General features: G+C 47.3%; 2 protein-coding genes across 3 annotated transcripts in view; one reads left to right on the forward strand and one right to left on the reverse strand.

Moving 5' to 3' along the window:
• Positions 1–3,376: 3,376 nt before the first annotated feature.
• On the reverse strand, positions 3,377–19,027 carry CDCA8 (cell division cycle associated 8). The gene is made up of 11 exons (XM_019657200.1): positions 18,922–19,027; positions 18,639–18,751; positions 18,368–18,496; positions 16,649–16,689; positions 12,699–12,771; positions 10,402–10,484; positions 8,975–9,039; positions 7,993–8,088; positions 6,673–6,799; positions 5,867–5,953; positions 3,377–4,756 (listed from the first exon to the last, which is right to left on the reverse strand). The coding sequence occupies exons 2-11, from the start codon at positions 18,733–18,735 to the stop codon at positions 4,712–4,714; spliced, it is 843 nt and encodes a 280-aa protein (XP_019512745.1). The 5' UTR covers positions 18,736–18,751; positions 18,922–19,027; the 3' UTR covers positions 3,377–4,711.
• Positions 19,028–19,200: 173 nt separating this feature from the next.
• AIRIM (AFG2 interacting ribosome maturation factor) overlaps positions 19,201–22,591 on the forward strand; it is a 9,364-nt gene continuing 5,973 nt past the window's right edge. The window contains exons 1-3 of one of the 2 annotated variants that reach the window (XM_019656839.1): positions 19,201–19,493; positions 19,723–20,003; positions 22,092–22,271. In XM_019656839.1, coding sequence (XP_019512384.1) covers positions 19,729–20,003; positions 22,092–22,271 — 455 coding nt within the window. In that variant the 5' untranslated portion in view covers positions 19,201–19,493; positions 19,723–19,728. The remainder of the gene's footprint in view (positions 19,494–19,722; positions 20,004–22,091; positions 22,272–22,591) is intronic. The other variant, XM_019656829.1, reaches the window with a different exon arrangement.

The following is a 22,591-nucleotide window of genomic DNA, read 5'->3' on the forward strand; positions in this document are numbered from 1 at the left end:
GACAAAGTAATAAAAACTTGTCTGTGATATGGTGCCTCTCTGTTACAATTGCTTAACCACTAAGTAGCTTGTGTGGGAGAGTTCCCTCCCCAGCCCATTGAGGGGATCTCCAGAGTGTGTCTGAGATCTCTCTGCATAGAGACGAAGTAGACTGTCCCTGCCATGAAAGCTCCCCCAGCAATAGCTCCCCCTAGGTGTTGTGGAGTCCAGTGGAGGGCTTTGCCTGACCTAGGCCCTGGGGAGGTGTGAGAAGGCCCCTGGGGAAACCAGGTGGTGAGTTCACTGCCCTTATTGACCAGTGACAGTTCTGGACTCAGCTCCTTATATCACACTGCTCAGGAGGCGAGTAAAACTTACAGTGCGGCACCCTCTCCCGAAATCTCTGTACCTTTGCCATATAAACTTGCGTGTCTGCCAGTATCTCGAGAAAGCCCTGCATCTCCTCAGGATGTTCCCTACCCCATGTTAGTAGCTGGGCCCCCTGGGGTCTTGGGGCAACAGAGAGAAGTCAGAAACTCCTGTTCACGGGTGACCTCATGATGCCTACCAGCATCTTGTGAGCAGAGCGTGGGTATCTCCGTCTCGCCCCAAGAATATGTTTGGACCAAGACTGCTCGTGTACGTTGAAGAGAAAAACTAAAAAACCCAAACCAAATTTGTTTTCCCATTGCAGACACCTTACATCCCCCGCAGTGAGGCTCCATCTAGCCCCCTTCTCCTCCCTCCATCACCACACTTCTTGGCAATCAGCTGGGGCACTGTTGGGAGAGTTGAGACAAGTAGGTTTGCCAGCATGACCTTTGCGTCAGATTTGAAGGGGTGGTTTCCTTGGAAATTGCGGTCTGCCTTCATCCTGATGGCTCTTGGCATACTGTGACACGCAGCATGTGCTTGTGGGCAGTGACAATTTGCAGATGAGGAGCTGGGCTCTTCCTGGTATCTGGGTGCCAAGGGTATGTTATGTCCTCCACCATGGCCACTGTCCGAGGACCAGAAAACGCCAGCTACATAGGTGCTAATATCAACTAAGGGGAAGATGATGGCAAAGTATAGAAGGCAGGAACTGCCGTTACAGCTGGTGGGGAGGGAGTTGAGGGGGGAGGGGACTTGTTCAATAGGTGAGGTGGTGCAGGGGGGGATGATGAAGGGCTGGGAGAATGCCAAATCCTGTAAAGGAAGAGAAGGCACCTGAGCCAAAGTCAGTTGGGTTCCAGACTCCTGTTACATGGGAGCTCAGTGTAGGCCCTGGTTCTGATCGATCACTTATAGTGCCTCTCCTTTTTGTGAAGCCACATGAATTATCTATTAAATCTTCAACATGTTATGTCATGCTCAATTTTCGGTATGGGTGACTGTCATTGTGTAAAGTTAGAAAAAGCAAATACTTATCAGGGCTTGTGCCTTTGTGGACATTGAGACATACTTTGTTTTTCAGGGATGTAGGACACATCATGAACTCATCGTTGGTGATGGGGATAGTAGTTCCTTTGAGCTAAAAGGTGTCTGATACTACGAACAATGCTTAGGATGTTCTATCACCCCCCCCTCCCCAGGAACTAGCTCTTCCTGTGAATAATTTAACTCTTCACAAGGCAATATATTTGGAATTCTTTCAATAGGGAACACCAAGTAGGGCTTTTGGAAAGATCAGGGGGCTTGTAGGGCAAAGAATGAAACTTTTTATTGAAATTCTAGGGTTCTGAACTCCAGGCCCCACCCTCCCGCCAACCCAGAGCTGCTCTGCATTTATTTGCTTTACACACACAACAGAGGGTACAAGTGAATTGCCTGCCCACAGGCATGAGGTACGTAACAGTCATATAGTAGGGAGTGCTTTAAAATGGGGAGAGGGTTCTCTAAGGGCCAAAGAAAGCTGCTACTCACCTTCAGGTGATGTGGCCCATGTTGCCAGATCTTATTTTTGGAGGCTAGAATGGTTTTTGTGAAATCTCGCAATTTTTTTTTTTTAAAGATTTTTATTGGGGAATTGGGGGAAGGGGAACAGACAAGTTGCTGTCCTTTTTGTTCTTCAGTCTAGTTGTGGAGGACGTCGCTTCACTGGCCCAAGTTGGCACCATCATTGCACTCTTCCCAGGTGAGGCAGATCAGTTGCCGGCTTCTCGATGGCCGCTCACGGGGAGGCTCTTCGCAGCTCACAATGGCTGCCGGCCGCTCACGCTGGCTGCTGGCTACACACGGTAGCCCATGGCAACCCACTGCAGCAGGGGCTGCAGCCTACGCCATCGCTGGCGACTCATGGCAGCCCCATCGCTGGCGACTCATGGCAGCCCAACCCCAGGTTGAGCTGTTGTTCAGCATCTTAGATGTAGAGGGCAGTGTCACTGGCCCTCATATGTCGGATCCGAACCGGAGCCCTCTGGCGTCCCAAGCCAGCTCTAAACCAACACGCCACTCGGCTGGCCCGAAATCTCACCATTTTTAAATTGTTAGCAACTAATTTGAAAAAACTCCAAATAGTGAAAATTGAAAGTATGTCTGTGGGCTGGCAGTAAGATTTCAATTTTCTTTGCAACATTCCAGCCGTGACAGTTCAGCCCATGCTTTAAATCCTGGAATGGGGACCTCATTCCCTTCCAAGGCAGCCCCTTATATGGAACGGACTGCTCTCTCTTCACACGACCAGCCTTTATCAGGCACCTGCTACACACTACACACCTCCTACAATTAGGGGCCTTTGGGCAGCGGAGCAAATGGAGTGCAACAGGGCGAGCCTGGTTCTGGGTAAAGCGTGTTGGATCCTAAGTGTTTCCTTGATGTCAGGCTCTTAACACTGCACCAGGTAGAAGCCTCAGGCTTGGGGACTTCAGTACTTGAAATGAGTAACTTTTATTCCAAATGCTGTCACTGACCAAAGGGTTCTTCTTCATAAACTTTTGTCAGTCCGATGACCTGGCTAAGTAGTGACCTCAGATGGTTTTCTCGCCACCATGAGTTCCATGCTGATCATTTTCAATGTAGAAAGAATTCTGGGAAGGTGGACCTGCCAGAGCCCCAGAACTTGGGGAGGTGAGAGGCAGGATCACTGAATTCCTTGTGCCCCCGCTCTGTTCCCAGCCAAGACTTGACTGTATAGGTGAAGTATAGATACCCGAAGTTTTTTCCTCCCAGATGTCAACTGCTAGCTCATGGAACAAAGGTATTGGGGGGAAAAGTTCTGGGGGTAAGATTACCTATGTCCCGGATTTTGGGGTGAGGGCCCTCTCTTCCGCTATCAGAGATTCTGCCTGAAGTAGAGATTTTCGCATCTTGTGAGGAAGGTAGTTGTTCAAAGACCCCCGCTCTAATAGCTTCAGCTCCAACACTGCCTCTAGTCCAGGTAGCACAGCTTGGAGATGACAGGCAGGCTGAATACTGATTAAAAGCAAGCCCACAATTTATTGAAAAAAGATACCTTTCAGTAGCTGATTAGAAGACATCAGCTTAGAGACACCATTGCTGAGGAAAACGGTATGTACAAAAGTCTCAGGAAAGAGAGAATGAAACAACCTGAAAAGAAGACAACTTAAATAGGACTGGATTACTAGATTGGTCACGCAGCAAATTAATACACAGTACACCAAAGAGCCACACGAGGGAACTGTGCTCTCAAACCTGGGGTGGGAGCGCTCAGCTCCCATATTCTTGGACCACAATCACATGATTCTTGGGGGCAGAGGCGCCGACTGGCACACAGGGGTCTATGCTGACGGTGAGGAACTGGTCCATGCCCAGGACACAGCCCACACGTGGAATGAGACCACCATACCAGTTACACCCGCTGCCCCAGTGAAGCCCATGAGAGAAGTGCTCTCTGCAGAGTCTACAGACCTGGCAGGGACCACTGGACCATGGAGAGCTTAGAGTTCCTATGTGCCAGTCATGTAAAAACCCAGACTCATCTAAGTCCCACAGTTCCTTACCCAAATTCCCACTAAATGGAGAGGTAGAGGAGCAAGACATGGAAACTGCCTCCAAACCAATTTTTGGTCTTCAGTATACAGATAAATACAAAACACCGTTCCATAAGCCAGCCTGAAAAAAACTACTGAGCATAGCAATCCGATTCCAAAGCCCCACTGAGTACCCACCACAGGAGGAGGGGATGGGTGTGGGAGGGGGAGGTGTATCCTGCTGTGGTCACTGCTGTGACTCATCCTGTCCCGCTGTCCTGGCCCCATTTGTATGGTTCCTCCCAGCTTTCTGGATCTGCCCTTTCATGGCCCAGAACTCACTTCTTTGAGCCCAAACCTCCCAGCTTCAAGCACAAACAGAGCAGCGACACCAGACGCAGAGGGTTCTGTGATCCTCATCACAGTAGTGATGGTGAGTAGGCAGTCTTCCCAGGAACACGAGGGTCTTCCATGCCCCCTCCACTGGGATCAGGGCAGGGCAGAGGACGCTGAGTTACAGCAGGCAGCAGCCTGCAGCTCTGCGAGCAGAAAGGAGAATTCAGCAGGGAGGACAAGAAGCTTTCATGGCAATGGACGCAGCAGGCAGTGTCTTTGTTGCCTGGACAGGGAGGTGTGAATAGCAAAGCTTTATCTAACTGATGGGGGACCAGTGTCCTCACTTCCCGAATTCTCCAAGAGGAACACCACTCCTTGCTCTGGAACTTCACACTCAAACACTCAATAAGCTTTAAGGGAAGAAGGTCCCAGAAATGCCCACGGAAGATCCATCCTGTCAAGTATGGTTTCTTGGATTAGAAGCCTCATTTGTGAGTCCGTATGCTGCTGCAGATTTGGACAAGACGGCTCTAAAAAGAAAAGGAGAAGGTCACTTGGAGAAGATGACACTGGGTATGCTTGCCAGTTAGCCACTTAGAGTCTACCCAGGTAACACTGGGCGTGGGGCCCGGATGCCTGATGGAATCAGCCCTCCATTCTCTATTTGTATCACAAACTAATTCACCTTTTTCAATCTGTTTCTCATTTGAACAAAGGAGCAAAATAACAGCTCAAATGAGACAGTGAAGTATCATTTGGGGAGAGTAATGCTGTAGGTCCAGCTTGATGATGTCACCAGATTTGGGTGGCTGGGTGTGTGTGTGATCTCACCACGTTTAGTGGGACATGTTTGGAAAAGCAGCCCCGCCCTTGTCCCTGTCCTTGGCTGTACCCTTCACAGACGCCCCCCCCCAGAAGGGTGGGCCTACTGCAGCCATGTTTGCACTAAGTGCTCCCATCTACCACCCAAGATTGGACCAGGGAGGCCCATCTGACCAAAGCTGAGCCAATTAAATTCCTCCTCTTGAGAATTTAAGTGAAGACACGAAACTGGGCAGTTAGTGTTAGGCAATGGAGCAATAGAGTGACAAGTGTGGCTACTTAAAGCCACAACAAACCAATGTTTAGGGAGAGCAGAACCAAGCGCCTTTGTGGAGAAGGTCATCTGATGAGGGATGAAGTGCAAAAGAAATGAGTGCACGGGGCCCAAGACGGCGAGGTTCTGAAGGGGCTGGTGCACCAGAGCAGAGCTCCATAAACTCCCGCTGCTGACAGCCCCACGGTCCTGAGGCCTGGCTGTTCTGTGCTTGCTTTGATTCTGTGGGATTCCTGGTAACAAGCCCCTCCCCCATTCCTGAACTGTTGCGAGGAAGGTTCAGGTCCTGGAGATCAACTGTGCCCTCACGCACGGGCACCGACTGCCTGAATGAGGCAGACGTTTGATTCTGTTGCGGAACTTTGGTGGCAGGTGCTCTGGAATGGACTGAAACTGAACATCAACTTAGGGACAGGATTGCTGCTGGGTAAATAGGGTAAGCGGGAAAGGAGGCAATACAGGTGTAAGTATACAGCATTAGTCTAGACCCCAAAGACAAAAAGCCGTCGGAGGCGTCCGAGGCGCGGAGACGAATGAGACTTACGGAGAGCTGCTGAATGTTCCCCAAGGACTCTGGGTCCAGGTGTGCGATGTCGACCCTCTGCAGGTCACTGGCCAGTAACCGCATGCTCTGTGTGGAGGGCAGGGGGGGTTCAACAGACAGGTCTCTCGGGGCAGGAACCTCCCGCCTGCAGCCCAGCATGTCCCGGGGGGCCCCTTGGTGTCCAGCACTTGGGCGGGTGAGGCAAGGCCGACAGGACACCGGCTGTTCCTGTGTTTCTAAGGACATTGGCCAGTGGCTGCATCGCCCAGTACCAGGACATGCACATCAGCTTAGAAATGCCCTGAAGCCCACATCTGAGATACATCACCCTCCCTCCCAGAAGGTGAGGTCAGCAACTTGCTGTACTCAGCCTGCTTCAAAACCCCTCAAAGTTATACCAAGTGGAGGAGACAGCTCATGCTCCCCGTTTTGGACAGTGCCCCCCACGCACTCCCTTTAATATCTCCATTACTGCACACGTCACACGATGTGATATTATATTAATTATGAGCCTATCTTGAATACTGAACTGCTTCTCAAGGGCAGGAGTGTCTTCTACACCTTGGACCTGCTACAAGACAGGTACATAAACATTAGCTAATGAACAAATGGAACGCTGGCAAGGATCTTCCTAGTCTGGGCCTGTAACCAGGGAGAGAAAACTGGGTTCTGAGACCTACATACGTGTGGAGCTCAGAATCCACGCAACCACAAGGACTTTGGGGGAGAGAAGCGGGTGACAGACCAGGCAAAGAAATGCTGACCAAGCAGCACACTGTGGCCCGGCTTCCCTCCGAAACACTTACCTCTCCACCTCCCACCGGCACAGTCAAAAAGATCTCTTTGCTGTCGGCAAGAGGGCTGCCATTCACTGAGATGTTGTAAATCCGTTCTCGGGCTGCTGGAGTGCGCAGGCCTGGGGTCTTGAAGACCCTATACAGTGGGCGAGTCTCCGTAAAGATGGCTTGGCGGAGCCAATGACCCCAGGCTTTATAAGCCCTTCTGAACCCCATCTGGCCTCAAGCGGCAGTTTTCAAATCACACATTTCTAAGAAGGCACATTCTGAATTTAGGGGGAAAAGTCTTTTTAAGCAGCAATGACTAAACACAGCTGGGGATGGGAGGTTGTAATTACCAAACATACATCTAGCGAAAGCTAATTCTTATCCACATACATTTTAGGTCAAAAGCTCCATATGAATGCCATCCATCCAGCCATCCATCCATCCATCCATCCATCAAGCAAGAGATAAACTATGGTCAACGTATTTACAAGAGTAGCTAAGTGCTTCCCGAGGATCACAGGAGGACAATTTAGAGGTTATATCATTAATTCCCAAACTAACTTTCTCAAGACAGTTAAAATGGTTCTACCTATTTTCCCCTAAATGTCCTTCGCTGTATATTCGTGTGTGTGTGTGTGTGTGTGTGTGTGTGTGTGTGTGTATAACAAGCAGAAAAAAACCACCCCAAGAAACAAAGAAGAGTGGGAATGAAAAGTAGAAATTAAGTTCTCCCCCCCCCCCCCCGGAGATAAGCACTCTCAATTCTTGATGCATCCTCCCACAAACTTGCTGAGTCTGAAAGCAAAGGGGGTCATCTGGGACATACTGTGTTGCAACTGCTTGGAGATGCTTGTAATCCTGAAGCTCCTCCCGTCAGCACATACGGATCTAGTTCTTTTTAACTGGCTATACAGCATGTCCTATTTAGTTGACCAGCCTCATGGAAGAGATTAAATATGTTGCAAGAACATCCTTTTGTACACTTGTCTCCCAAAAGGTGGTGTCAGTTTTCACCAAGGGTATAGGAGAATGCCTATCCACTAAAACAAACAAACAAACAACCCCCGAAAGCTTTGGATCAGAATCAGAAGGACCAGAAGTCACTGGAGGCCTCCTGGTCATCAGTAACAGCATGTCTCCCTCTCAGCTGATAATGATTTTGTGGCTGAAAGCAGATGAACCTGCACCCCGGGGAGGCAAACACTGGGAAGCCCAGATGATTCCCCTCCTCTGAGAGGGCTTCCCTGGAGACGGAGTCAGTTTTCTTAAACACCCTTTTTTACAGACTAATGTTAAATGTGGGGCTCCCACCGAAATCCAAGCACTGCTCTCAGTACTCACCTGGAGTCAAACCTGGGAGTCAGTCCTGGCGTTGGTTTCACCATAGACAACTCCATCCGGCCCACAGCTGGGGTAATAGTGTTGTAATTGCTTGACCTACAGGTAAGAAATAGCCAGTAGGTGCACCAGCTCAGGTCCAATGACAGCAGCAGCAGAGGCAGGTCACACTCGGAGAGCACTGACTTTGTCAGATACTGCTCTGGGCGCCTACATAAACTCGGGTAACCCAACAACCCTATGAGAAGCACCATTATGATCCCCATTTAGATACACAAACTCACTGACTTGAAACAACTTGCCCCAGAAAACACAGCCAATTAAGAGAGCCAGAGCTTGGACCCTAAGCTGTCTACCTCCAGAATCCGACTTCTCAATCAAGCTAATGGAACGAGAGGCAGGAGACAGCCTCTCAACAGCTGCAGGCGCTCCAGCTGGAGTTCTTGTCCCCTTGCCAGGCAGTCACCACTGCTCAGGGCGAACTGGGAGGAGGCTACTCCTTCACAGATACCCGCCCCCCATGACTACTTTCCTAAGCTTGTTTGAGATGTAGCCCCCACTCCTGAGCACAATTAGGTTAAGCCCATGGTGATTCTTTATTTAGCACGACCAGGAGGGACATCTCAAGGAACTAACTAGCGATAAGTGACAGCCACTTTGTGACTGACCATGGGGTAGTTCTGTACATACACTGTTAGGCAACTAAACAAAATAGGCAGCACTTACCATGTTTCTGGGCCTCATGCTCCGTGTGCATGTTTTAAAAAGTGGGGGAGGGTAGAGAACGTGGGCAGAAGAGCTGGAGGCGGTGCTGGGTCAGATCATTTCTCTAGAGGCCCTTCAGTTCAGATACTCAAGGGCACGATCGCTTTAAACTCTCTAGAACACGAGTCGCAGAAGCCCCTTCCCCTCCTTTCACTGCCCCGGCGAATGTGGCCCTCCAATAAAACCAACAACACACAGCTGAATTCGGGAAACCCGTTACCTTTTGCTTTTGCCTTTTCCTTGTATGGACTGGGTTCTCTTCTTGGATGGAGGACACCTTTTGACCTGAAGTCACAATGAAATGAAATTGAGGTTACAAAAAGCCTTCCCAGGAAAGGGCAAGTAAGGGACAGGGGGACCAGCTCTGGAAAAGAAAACTAACATTGAACACAAAAAGGTTATCTCGCAGAATTCAGTGAGTTAAATAATTCAACATAATTGATCAATTAAGGACTTAAACCTGGCTTGGTCTTCAAAATAGTAGAGGGTTTTGGCCAAGATTAAGGGTAAATCTCTTTTGAGCTGATTGCAGCCTGGCTGGTCACCCCCTCACACACACCTTTACATAAAGTGTACCAACAACAAAGGTCACTAAAGGCAGCCCAGGCGCCCAATCCAAGGAACCCTCGGCAGTCCTCACCCTTCCTGAGTCCTCGGAGGTACCTGACAAGAATTACTCCTTATCTTCTGACAATTCTCTCCTCCCTTACCTTCCAAGATCGACCCGCCTCCCCTGCTGCCCCTCTGCAGTCGGCCTCACGAGCTCCTTTCTCTCTTCCCTCAGCCTCCTCTCCATGCTCTCCCTGCACCTCACTGACTCCCACACTGGACAACACCTGAAGATCTGGGAGTCAGTGTGTCTCTCCTCCTCCTCCCTGAGCTCCAGGCTGAAGTTTCTGTCTAGGCTAGATGTCCTGGAAAAGTGTTCAACACTCATCGTGTCAACAACTGGTACGTGAACTGCTCCCTGCACCCTCAGCAGCACCAGTCTTCCTCCTCTGTCCCACAGCCCACCGATGGCAGCTGCCTAAGCTTGAAACCATTTAGTCATCGCTGGCTCCTCCTTTCCTCCACCAATCTTGCCCATTCTCCCTTTTCAATCTTATCTCCAAACCATCTCTTTTTATAGGGCCAGAGCCTCAGTTCAAGAATTCCAATAACTTCCCAACTGGGTCCTTGTCTCCGGTTTTTGGCCTCTCTCATTTATCCTGAATACTATTCTGAAATAGCGATCTGGTCAAGTCCCTTCCCATCACCTACCTGATGAAACCGAAACTCCCAAGCTTGCACACACGCCCATTCGTTACCTGGCCCCTGCTGTACCCAGATGACCTTCAGAGCTTGGATGCCAGCCATCCCAAACTGCGCCTGTTCCTTAGATGGACACTTTCTAACCTCCTCCGGGAATTCCCTCCCCTTTCTTTCTAGCTAATGAAATCTCACTCACCTTTAAAGCCTGAAGGCCTGGCGTGTCCTAAGGGGTAGGTAAGACCTAATAGCTTCCTCTTCTACGTTCTACGCACTTTGTACACACTTCTATTAGCCATGTAAGTGGGGTTCCCTACTAAACTGAACTCTGGGAAGGCAACACTGTAAAGTATTTCCTCACCTGTCAGCCCACAGCCCTGAATATGAGTACCTACTTACTCTTGCTGTTTGAGGTTTTTTATTTCTATTTTCTTCTTTTTCTTCCTCCACTATCATTTCTTCCACTTGTATTACCTTTCGTGCTGTAAGAAAGAGTTTAACAGAGTGGTATTTCTCATGGGAATAAACTTTCATGCATTCACATTTCCGAAAGGAAATAAAACTTAGGCAATCTTAGACTGTAATCAAGAAATAGACCCAATTTAAAGATGGTTTTTTAAAAAAAGAGGGTTTAGACAACCAGAGTGGTTAAGAATCCCCATATGATGCCTTGTGTGGGAGCCCAGCACTGTGATTAAGAGTGTAGACTCTCTGGGCCGGCTGAGTGGTACGTTTGTTAAGAGCTGGCTTGGGACGCCACAGGGCCCCGGTTCAGATCCCACATATGACGGCCAGTGACACTGCCCTCCACAGCTGAGATGCTGAACAACAGCTCAACCTGGAGCTGGGCTGCCGTGAGTGTCCTGCGATGACGTAGGCTGCAGCGGGTTGCCATGGGCTACCGTGTGTAGCCAGCAGCCAGTGTGAGCGGCCAGCAGCCGCCGTGAGCGGCCGTCCAGAAGCCGGCGACTGATCTGCCTCACCCAGGAAGAGCACAAAGATGGTGCCGTGCCAACTTGGGCCAGTGAAGCAACGTCCTCCACAACTAGACTGAAGAACAAAAGAACAGCAACTTGTCTGTTCCCCTTCCCTCAATTCCCCAGTGCTGTTCCCATTCCCCAATTGCCCAATAAAAATCTTTAAAAAAAAAAAAAAAAGAGTGTAGACTGGAGTTAAACAGATGTAAGCTTGAGGCCTGTCCCTATCACTAAGTAGGTCACATGGCTTCATGGTGGTGCCTCGGTTTCCTCATCTATAAAAGGGATGAGTCACTTCGTGTCTCCAGGGAATTATGAGACCTGGAATGTGCTCCACAAGAACAGTGTCTTTGTTTTTATTCCTGTACCCACAAACCCTAGAATTGTCCCTATGTCTATGTATTTGTGGGATGAATGAATGTAAAGCCCCTTGAACAGTACTGGACATATTATAATAAGTATTATTATCCACTATAATAAAATATTATTTATGTAGATGCCGCAAGAAAGCTTAGGTGTCTCATTGCTAAATATGTACAGGTAGGAGCTAGACAGTCCTAAGCAGGGATTCTAGAGAGAAAAGTCTGCACTTCATCATAGGGGGAGAGAGCAGACTAAATGACTTAGGATTGTTTTCCTGACATATTAAATAGGAATATAATTATATTTGCCTTTTTAAGAAAAATAGCTTACAATGCAGTCAAATGCAGTGGGAAAGAGGACACAAAAACCATTTTCACCGTTTGCTGACATTGGTCCTGGTGTGTTCAGCTCCCAGGGGTGAAATCAGAAGACTACCCCCAACCCAAGTAAACAAAATTGGTAGAACTCAAGAGAGAAACGAGTATTACCTAAATGTAGAAATACTCCAAAGTGACCCAACAGATTGTAAATATGTGGCTGAGGGGAGCTCTAGGAACACTCAAGTCCAATTACATCATAACCCCAGGGAGGCAGGACTGGACTATGGCACTAGGAAAGTGAAAAATCTCACCATGCTTTCTTCACACAAGCCATTTCTGACGGAGGGCAAGTGGGATTAAGAAGGGGACAGTGTTTCTGGCCCTGCCCAGGGGAGCAGGTGCCTGGGTGGGCAGCCCAGAAAGCCATGGCTGGGATGGCCTTACAAGAGCTGGATGCACTGAGCTACCAAAGATAATGACAACGACGTTAAGTCATAAGAGAGCGCCCCCTGGCTTGACTCCATGCTCACCAAGTACAACCAGCTTCCCCCAGACTTCCCCTATTAGACCGTTTCTCTGAGTGGGGTGTGTGTGTGAATTTTACATGGATGGGCCACTGAATCCAGTAACACTGAATTACATGTTGAGAAAGTTAGTTCTCTTACAGTTCTCTCTCAACCATTCTGATCATGTCGGGGAGAATTACAGCTGGTGTGGCCATGTCTTATAACACCTCTCTCAATCTTGCTAACCTCTCCTACTCGGGGGAAGCAAACAGGCAACATGTTTGGTTTTCCCAGCACAACTTTTGTTTTTTCTCCTCTCACTTTCGCGCACGCATCAGTCTGCAGAGTTTGTTAGTATCAGTCCTGCATGCAACTACCTGAATGCAGCAGCCCAAATCCAATTTTTCGATTTATGAGACCGAGGCCCTTGGAGGGAAGAGGCTCCCTCAGTGAGGCCTCCCTGAGCACCCAGCCAACCACCCTGGGCTGCAATTCTCCCCGTTCAACAAGGGATTTTGAAAAGTACTCACTTCTGGCAGATTTCAGGGGTGTCTGAATAGCTTCTGCTGTTAGCTTGTTTATTTCTGTGATATCCAAGTCAGCCTATAACAAACACCAGGCATATTCCATCATATATGAGGAACAATATTTTAAGATGAAAAACAATTACCTTTAAAAACATTATTTGATACACACACAAGATCATTACATGTTATTACACAATATAATAAATTCCCATAAACCCACCATACAACCCAAGACCCAAACCATTGCCAATAACTTGTTCCTAGCTGTGTATTTTCCCCTTTCTATTTCCTTGTCTCTCCTCCAAAGCTGACCAGTCTCCTGATTCTGTCATTCTCGAGAAAACCACTATCATCCCATTTGCTTAAAAGTGTGTGTGTGTGTGTACACATATTTCATCACAAATGTATATGTGCTTAAATATTTTTGTTTGGGGCCGGCCGAGTGACGTGATGGTTAAGAACTGGCTTGGGATACCAGCACTGTTCCCATCCCCTCAATTCCCCAATAAAAATCTTTAAAAAAAAATTTTTTTTTGTTTGGTTTTGTTCCTGACCACTATTTGTGGCTGTAGTTAATCTGTTTTCACTGCTATTCAATATATAATATCCCACCATGTGACTACATCAGAATGGATTTGTCCAATCTCCTGTCCAGACGTTTGCTATCACAAACACTGCTACTTTGAACGGTCATATGCATATGTCTGAAGCACATGTCCAAGTTTTCTCTTGGCTATATACGTAGAGATAGGGCATGCCAGGGTTTCAGGGTACACAAACGTTCAGCCTTGATATTATGCCAAATTGCTTTCCAAAACAGTCACTCCTGTTTACATTCCATCAGCAAATACAAGTTCCTAATGACCCACATTCTCTACAACACTTGCTGTCAGACTTCTCATTTTTCCTTTTAAGTCTAGAGGGTCAGTAGCTCCTGGGCCCTTGAAAGAGGCTTCCAGTTGCCATTCTAATTAAACTTCACAGCGGTGACTACCTATATGTATGCGAATATCCAAGAGCAGGCATAATTTGTAGGCCTTTCCTTGTAGGGCATGTGTAAGTATCAGAATAGTTGTTACGCACTACGAATGACACAGGTTTTATCTCTGGATTGGTAGGGACTACACGGAGTGCTGAGAGACATTCTAAGGCTGTCCGGCCTTACCAAGAAAAAGTACTGTAATAGAGTAGTGATGTCTGAAATGGTTGACGGAACAGAAAGTGGTGGCCAGCTTTTTGCCATCTCTAGAAACTGGGGTGTCATGAAGGTATCACTGGTGGCAGGCCACTGATTACCTAATGTGCAGAAGAGTTAATAAGCCTAAGACTGATAGCCGTGGAAAGACCTGTTTACTTGGTTGGCCTGGAACTAGAACTTGGATTTCCCGGTTCCTACCATTACCTGAAAACAGTGGCTCGCTGTGTCTAAGATTTGTACAAACAATGTGGTTTATGCTGAACACCTGCTTTCCTTCTGGAAGTCTGGAATTTTGGTTATGTGGTAGGTAGGAGATGCCTTTGTGACCAGGCCCCAGTAAAAACCCTGGGCACTGAGTCTCTAATGAGCTTCCCTAGTAGATGACAGTTCACATGTGTTAAATTGAGCGTGTCCTGTGTGACTCTATTGGGAAAGGACACTTGGAAGCTTGAGCCTAGTTTCCTCTGGACTTTGCCCCATCCACCTGTTCCCTCTGCTTATCTTCTTTGTATCTTTTCACTGTAATAAATCATAGCAGAGTAATGACTACAGTGGTCCCCGCTTATCCATGGTTTCAGTTACCCATGGTCAACCACAGTCTGAAATATTCAATAGAAAATCATAAGTTTTAAATTGCACACTGTTCTGAGTGGTGTGATGAAACCCCACCAGACTATCCCTCTGTCCAGCGTATCCACACTGCATATGCTCCCTGCCCTTTAGTCACTCAGTAACCATCTTGGTTATCAGATCAACTGTCGCCGTATCACAGTGCTTGTGTTCAGGTATCCCTTATTTTACTGAATAATGGCCCCCAAGTGCTATAGTGATGCTGGCAATTTGGATACGCCAAAGAAAAGCCGTAAGGTGCTTCAAGTGAAAAGGTGAGTACAGTATATTTTGAGAGAGAGAGACCACATGCACATAACTCTGATTACAGTATGTTATTATAATTGTTCTATTTTATTATTGTTAATCTCTTATTGTTGTTAATGCCTAATTTATAAATTAAACTTTATCATAGGTATGTATGTAGAGGGAAAAAACAGTATATGTACTGGGGGTGCCAAAAAAATGTATACAAGTGGACACTGGTCAGCGTTGCTCAAGCAGTAGTTCACCGTAATCAGAAGTGTCTGGACGCTGATGGTAACCACTTTGAGAACCTCTTGTAATTGCAGAAGTCAAATGTGACTTGTATTCATCTTTTGTTATCGGTATATATTGAGTATTACAATTTTAATAGTTTTCCTTTCTTAAAATGTGTGTACATTTTTTTTGGCACCCTCTGTAGAGTTCAGTAGTATCCAGTTTCAGGCATCCACTGGGGGTCTTGGAACATATCCCCTGTGGATAAGCGGGGACTACTATATATGCTGAACTCTGAGTGTCCTCCTAGTGAATTACGAATCCTGGAAGTCATCTTGGGAGCCCCCCACATACTCACCCGTTAAGAGCTATGGTACCAAAGTATCATTCCTTCCCTGGGTTTGAAATCATATTAGCTACGCCTAGTAGTCTCTTGACTTGGTGTGGTGGCACTGGCTATCTCTTAGTACATTAGAAGCTCTGATGTGTAGTTCTAAAGAGGGTGATGCATTAGCTGGTAATGAGTATACTTCATCTTAGAAATAAGTCTTTTGAAACATTAGATCTGGATGTGTATATGGGGGGAACATATAACAAAGAAAGAGAAAGCATGAACCAAGAATGTTTTACTAGTTCTTATTTTTATTTTCCATTTATCCCCACCCCTCTCCTACAATATTCACCCCCAAACTCTCTAATTTTTTCCTGATTGAACAACTGGCTCCTTAGTATTTTTAACTTCTGAGGCTGGTGGAGATCCACTATTTAGTGCTACCCTTTATAGTCAGATCGCTTCAAGTCTTAAGATTCCAATGATTCTAATCAACTCATAGAAGGATGTACATTTTGGGGATCGCTTTGTAAACTTGATAAAGGCTATAATAAACTTTCTCCCCAGAAAGATACATACATGGATTTATACACACACATTGCTCATGGATGACTTTAAGGGTGCCTAGGGTCTCTGTGAGGTCCATTTATGGGCCAGCCTAACACTGACCAAGAGAACTTTCTCCAAGGGTAGAAATGTCCTATTTCTGAGCTGTCCAGTATGGCAGCCACGAGTCACATGTGGCTTCTAAACATTTGAAATGTGCCCAGTGTGTCTGAAGAACTGAATTTTTAATTTTATTAATTAATTTTAATTAATTTAAATAGCTACATGTGACTGGTGGCTACTGTACTGGACAGTACAAATTTAACTATTTTGCTTCTGATCTTATTGCCTTCAGTCCTGGTACTGATACTGGGAGGAAGGAAGTGAAAGCGGGTAGGGAATCCTGAGAGTCCCAAGCAAGAGCACAGCTTCTACAGCATGACAGAATAAAACAACAGTCTCTGTCACCTAGCAGGTCAGGTTACCATTTTATGACCCAGGGGCTTACAGGAACTTGGACTTGAGGCTTTCTACTTTTCCTGAAGAGGTCAGGGCAAAGGGCTATAAAGAACCTGCCCAACATAGAACTGCCTCCCTTCCTAGGGCTCAAAACTATATGAGCTTCATCTGAAACTCAGCATTTGACAACTGTGATTTCTCAGTTGACACAAACAGATAATGTCCCCTATGGAACCTCTTCCACAGTAAGCACCCACTGGCTGGATTTTGTGAGCAGACCCAACTTAAAAAAAACTAACCCACAGTTCCAAAATAGGACAGGTCACTTACTGTTGCTGCCTCTTCCAGGGCCTGCTTGTTTCCTCCCAGGGCTTTAAAAAGAACATTTTGTTTAGTTACGATCAGATTTTCATGATAAATCATCTTTTCTCATGTGACCAGTTATCTTTCTAAAACTGGACCAGGTTAAGCCCTTGGTCCAACAATCAAGGACCTTCGTAATCTAGTCCAGTCTTTCTCCAGGCTTGACCCCTTCCCCTCACGACCTAGTCTATGTCCCACCACATCAACGTTCCTGTTATTCCCAAATGTGCCACTGTCTCTCATGACTCAGTGGCCTGGTACTTATTAGTTCCTCTGCACCCAACAGATTTCTAATTCGTCCTTCAAAACTCAGCTCAAACCCAACCCTCCGCTTATTTTTCTATTACAGCAGTTTACTGCGAAGTGCTGAGTTAGTTATTCATTCTCACCATACCCAACAACTACTCAAAGCGGTTTAAGTGTCCACCCCATCTTGAACTTAATTCCTTGAGGACAGGGATAATATCCATAGTTTCTAGCGGAAACATGACAGACAGTAGGTATGTAGTAAATGGGTGTTGAATGAAGAGGTCTATGCAAGCTTAGACATAGAATAAAGTTAGGTTAGGTCCTCATGCTAGAAACTCGCATAGTATCCTGTATGACAGTTAAGAACTCAGGCTTTGGAACCAGAACATGCCTGTATTCAGACAGACTCTGTTACTAACCAGTTCATGAGATCTCAGGCAATGTAAACAACCCTTCTGTGCCTTCATCTCGTTACCTTACTGACCACTACTCTATTCTGTCTCTTTTGTAGTGCTTATTACTTTAATTATATAATCGTGTGAATTTTTTAAATGATTCTTCTCTACTAACTTGTAAGTTCCTGAGATCAGGGACAATGTCTGTTATTATTCCCCAATGCATCTTTAGCACCTAGCACTGGAACTGACACATGCTCAATGAATATTTGTAGAAATGTGCAAACAGATTAATAAATAAAAAGGCAAGCCAAAAAGATTACTAAATACTATTTGAGCAGAACATGCATTTCTATCCAGGAAGGAGGCTAAATACTGAGGAATTAATAATTTTTTTAAAAAATAGAGAAAGGGTAACCCAGCAGAAAGGGCAGTCTCTTCCATTTCCTTGGACATTTAACAAGGGGGTAGGTTACCCACTGGGATTTTTCTCTGGCCAGGAAAGCTCTTAGGTCCTTGCATTTCACAATTTGATTTGCTCATTTTAAATTGGCAATTCCCATAAGCTTCAGAAAGCATCGTTCATCTGAGCTCTGGTAACAAACCAAGTCATTCATTCATTCATTCATTTGTAAATGGCTGGATAAAATATCAAAAAAAAAAGACTATTTCTTGACATGTGAAACTCATATATCAGTGTGTCCATAAATAAGTTTTATTGGCATACAGCCATGCCCATTCATTACAGCTGTTTTGGAAATGTAACAGCAGAGCTGAGTAGTTGGACAGAGAACCCTCTGGCCCAGAAAGCCTAAGATATTTACTGCTTGGTCTTTTAGAGGAAACTGTTGACTACCCGCAGGGGTCAATGATGGTTAAGTGCTAAGAGGGGCGGAAAAGAAGGGAAGCGAGATAGGGAGCTGTGGAAAGCTACAGGGCTGCGATTTCCTCTACTGATCACGGAAGACCTAAGGAGAAGACTGTCACGGTGACCACAGAGGGGCTCAAGGCCGAGGCCTGCGGGAACTCGCGCAGCCCTTACCGAAGTAGTCGAGCCAGTTCATCTCGCGCAGCGCTTTGGGGAGCCGCAGGATCTCGATGTTGTACAGGTTATCCATCTCCTTGAGGAGGTTCTGCTTGTCTGACTGAATTTGCTTGGATCGTATTTGCACTGCGAGAGGGCCAAGTCAACAGAACACGGGTCACCCGGCGGGTGAATGGAACCACCGTGAATCCCCGTTGCCTGCGGCCCAATCCGCCAGCACCCCGCGTTTGCCCCCGATAGTCGCGACAACACCGATTCCGCCCCTTACCTTCACGATCGAAGTCCTTAAGAAAGGAGGCGAGCTTCCGGCTCCGTAACGAGTTGGTCTTGGTTACCCGACTGCCGCCCTTCCTAGCCGGAGCCATGGCGCTTCGGTGGAGGCTGTAGGGAGCGGGGGACCGAGCCACAGGGGTCAGTAGCGGAGATGGGCAAGGGAAAGTAAGGGGGCCGCGAAGGGGCGCGAGAGGACGAACGGACGCCCCAGGGGGTTAATGCGGGGTGGGGAGGGCTGCCCTTCGGGGCCTGGGCTAAAGGAGTCGCGAGTAACGTACCTGCGGGTCTCAAATCAAGGGCTGAGAAAGACCTCGCTGCTCAAGCTGAAAGGGAGCGGTCCGGTGGCTAACAGGACGTGAGACCGCCGTCAGCAAATTCAAACTGCCACAGGCTGACGAATGAAAAGTCGCGGTCTTAGAAGGGAGGGTCCACGACATCCAATCACAAGGAAGCTCCCCAATCAGGCAGCCGGCTCACACGTAGAACTACAGCACCCAGAAAGCATTGCGGTCATACGACATATTTTCTCGACTTAGCTGTGTTTGGGCATGCGCAGAGGCACTGCGGGCGCAGGCTGGCTGCTTTGGCGGGTCCTCAAACCTGGATGGCCTTTGCTTTAAGTTTTCCCGCGGGTTTAAGGAAAGCGGCCAGCAGTCTCAAGGAGAGGAGACAAGATTCCGGCTCTGGAAGCACGGGTCCGGTGCGGGGGAGACCGGGTTTCAGCCCCGGGAATCCGCTGTCTGCCACAGGAGATTGTCTTAGCCCCAAAAGAGCCTCCTCCGAGGGATAGTCGGGAAACCCTTCCCGAGGTGGGAGACGCGGGCCCTGCTTTCCGAGAGCTCCTCTAAAGGTAAGACAGCGAGCGCCTCGCGCCAGGAGCTCCTGTCGGAAGGGATAGACAGCCCTACCTGAGGAAACCCTAGTTTAGCTGAAACTCATTGAGAACGGAAATAACTCCTACCCTTGACCCGGTACTTCTACCGACTTGGGACCTGAATGCTGGTTTTTTGTTTGTTTGTTTGTTTGTTTGTTTGTTTGTTTGTTTGTTTCTCTGTTGGGTTTTTTTGGTTTTTTTTCAGCAGAAGATGACCCAGGACCGACCATTGCTTGCTGTACAGGAGGCCCTGAAGAAGTGCTTTCCCGTGGTGGAGGAGCAGCAGGGCCTGTGGCAGGACACGCTGAGGGACTGCCAGCCCCTCCTGGCCTCCCTCAGCAATTTGGCCGAGCAGCTGCAGGCGGCGCAGAATCTGCGATTTGAGGATGTGCCGTCACTTCGGGTCTTCCCAGATTTAAAGGAGCGGCTGAGGCGCAAGCAGCTGGAGGCCGGTGACACTGCCCTGGACAAGCTAGGGGAGAAGCTGTAAGAGGCTCCATGGCGCTCTTTCTTGGCGGAATTTTAAAAGCGGGTGCTCTATAAGTGGCTAGGATCAGTCAGGAGGGTGTTTTCCTCTTTACCGAGAGCATGGCATTTGGAGGCGTCTCAGCCTTCCATGTTTTGCATCTGTTGCAGTGGGACCCCTGTCAGACAGCCGTTTATGGCATTTCCCTTGTCAAAGGATGGGCATGGCAGTGGTGGACTTCGTAGAAGTTACAAAACGCAGTGGAGAAAGCTTATTAGTTCTCCTCTATAGTTGTCTTTGGTAAAAAAACAGTGAGGAGCTACAGTTGACCCTTGAACAATGCGGGGGTTAGCGGTGCCCACCTCCCACACAGTGGAAAATCCTGGTGTAACTACAGTCTGCCTCTGCATGCGTGGATACGCAACCAGGGGGTGGACCCTCGAACAACTCAACTTTGAACTGCAAGGGTCAATTGAAAAACATCTGCCTATAAGTGGACCCGCGGAGTTCAAGCCCGTGTTGTTTAGGGTCAACTGTAGACTATAAACTTGGTGGATGCCAGAGCTAAGAGTTTTTACATACATTATTTCATAAAAATCTTTTCAACACCTCTGTGACTTAACCTCATTTAATCCCATTTTGCAGGTAAGCAAACAGGTTCAAGCAGATTGCCTCTGGTCTCACAGCAAATAGTAAAGCTGAGATTCTAACCCCAGTGTGCCTGCCACCAAGGCCAGAGCTCTTACCCGCTACTTGGCTCTGCTGTACATTAGTGTCTCTGGGTCCAGGAGCAGCACATCTCTCAGCCCTTATTATGCCTAATGTTAGACTCTCTATCTTAGAGCGATTATGGATTAGAGGACAGAGATTACGAGGACAGAGAAAAGACAGGGCACATGTGGCCTTTCCTCGACCAGAACAAAAGAAGGTTCTAGCGTATAGTCTGCGCCATAGACTAATAGGAAACTGTAAAAAATGGGGACCTTCTTTGTATTCAGTTGTACAGAATACATTTATTAAGCATCAATGGAATGCCAAGCACAAGGTGCTGGGAATACAACAATGAACCAGACTTAGTTCCTTAGTTGAGTAGAAGAGAGACAATCAGTGAACTAACTGAAATAGTGAACTTTTATTTCAATTAATTACGTGGTTGTGTGTGGGTACTGGGCTCTTATTTTAAATCTGTTTTTCAGTTGCGAGTTGTGGCCAAACATTTTGAAAGCCACGGTTCTAAGCTAGGGAATGCCTTGCGTTTGGGGACGTTGTAGCCTTTGTCTTGGTGGCTGGGCCCCTTGGAGTCACCAGTGGAATAATAAAAATATTAACTGTAAGCCAGGCACTAACCTAAGCACTTTATATGCATTATTGTATTTAACCTTCACAGTCACCCTTTCCATTCATTCAGCAAGTGTTTATTATTATATTGCCAGTCAGTGTTCTAGGTACTTAGGATGTACAGTAAGCAAAACAGACTGTTTTTATACATGATTGTCAATAAGTAACTTTCCTAAGATCCACAGTAGTCTGTGTGCATCGAGAGCCTAAACGATAATGAATTGGAAGAACTTACTAAGATGGGCTAGGTAGCACATGGATAGTACTGGTTTGTTGCTTCAGTTTCTTCTTGGTGATTCCCTTTCACATACGTGGTGTGGGACTGTGTGAGCAGTTACTCCTTATACAGCTTATGGCAACCCCAGAAAAGCCCCTTGGTCTTTAATTTCTTTGGCAGCTGGGCTTATCACACAGGCTTGAGAGCCATGTCACTTCTTCAGCCTCTCCATCTTTAAGTCAATTCTTAAGTCTTGAGCCACTGTAACCAGTCTCCTTAGGTAAACAAGTCTCATTTGAAGGCAGTTTTTCCCACTGGGACATTTAACACTATCTGGAGACACTGTTGATTGTCACAACTTGGGGAGGGTTGGGGGCATGGTTTGCTCCTGGCATCTAGTGGGTGGAGACTAGGGAAGCTGCTAAACATCCCTCAATGCACAGGGCAGCCTCCCACACAACCATCTGGTCCAAAATGTCAGTGTGCCAAGGTTGAGGAAACTTGCCTTAGGCCTTTCTCATGATGGTGCCTAATGTCAGACTCTTTCCCTCAGAGCTGCCCTCCTCAAGGTGCGTGACACAGTCAGCAGCCACGTGGGACAAGTGCTTCAGATCTATGAGCAGCATGCAGACACAATCGGCATTGATGCTGTCCTGCAGGCTTCAGTTGTGAGCCCCTCTGTGGCTGACATGTTGGAATGGTTGCAAGATATTGAGAGACATTATCGAAGTTCGTATCCTTTGCACACATTTCCTATAGTGTCCAGAGCTGTTCCAGGAAGTCTTCAGTTTTCACAAAATTACAAAACGGTCTAGTATGGCTTAGGCCTCTTTGGCTTCTGAACTTGGGTTCTTCCTGCATTCCTTTGTACAATCAGTCATCCCTCAACTCATTTATTGAGTAGCTACTACCTGGCAGACATTTAGGTGCTGGGAGATAGACAATAAAAAAAGGAACACTTAGGGCCGGCCGAGTGGCGCGATGGTTAAGAACTGGCTTGGGACGCCAGAGGGCCCCGGTTCGGATCCAACATATGAGGGCCAGTGACACTGC

The sequence above is a fragment of the Hipposideros armiger genome, unplaced genomic scaffold (assembly GCF_001890085.2).
Source record: "Hipposideros armiger isolate ML-2016 unplaced genomic scaffold, ASM189008v1 scaffold_10, whole genome shotgun sequence".
Classification (NCBI taxonomy): Eukaryota; Metazoa; Chordata; class Mammalia; order Chiroptera; family Hipposideridae; genus Hipposideros; species Hipposideros armiger.

What these genes read in the sequence shown, in the direction of transcription:
- CDCA8 (XM_019657200.1), bottom strand. Translation starts at nt 18,735, where the DNA reads ATGGCTCCGGCTAGGAAGGGCGGCAGTCGGGTAACCAAGACCAACTCG. An exon ending in GGAAAAGGCAAAAGCAAAAG is followed by an intron (nt 8,089 to 8,974) that starts GTAACGGGTTTC and finishes TCTTACCTGTAG; the next exon opens with GTCAAGCAATTACAACACTA. An exon ending in GGAACATTCAGCAGCTCTCC is followed by an intron (nt 4,757 to 5,866) that starts GTAAGTCTCATT and finishes TTTTCTTTTTAG; the next exon opens with AGCCGTCTTGTCCAAATCTG.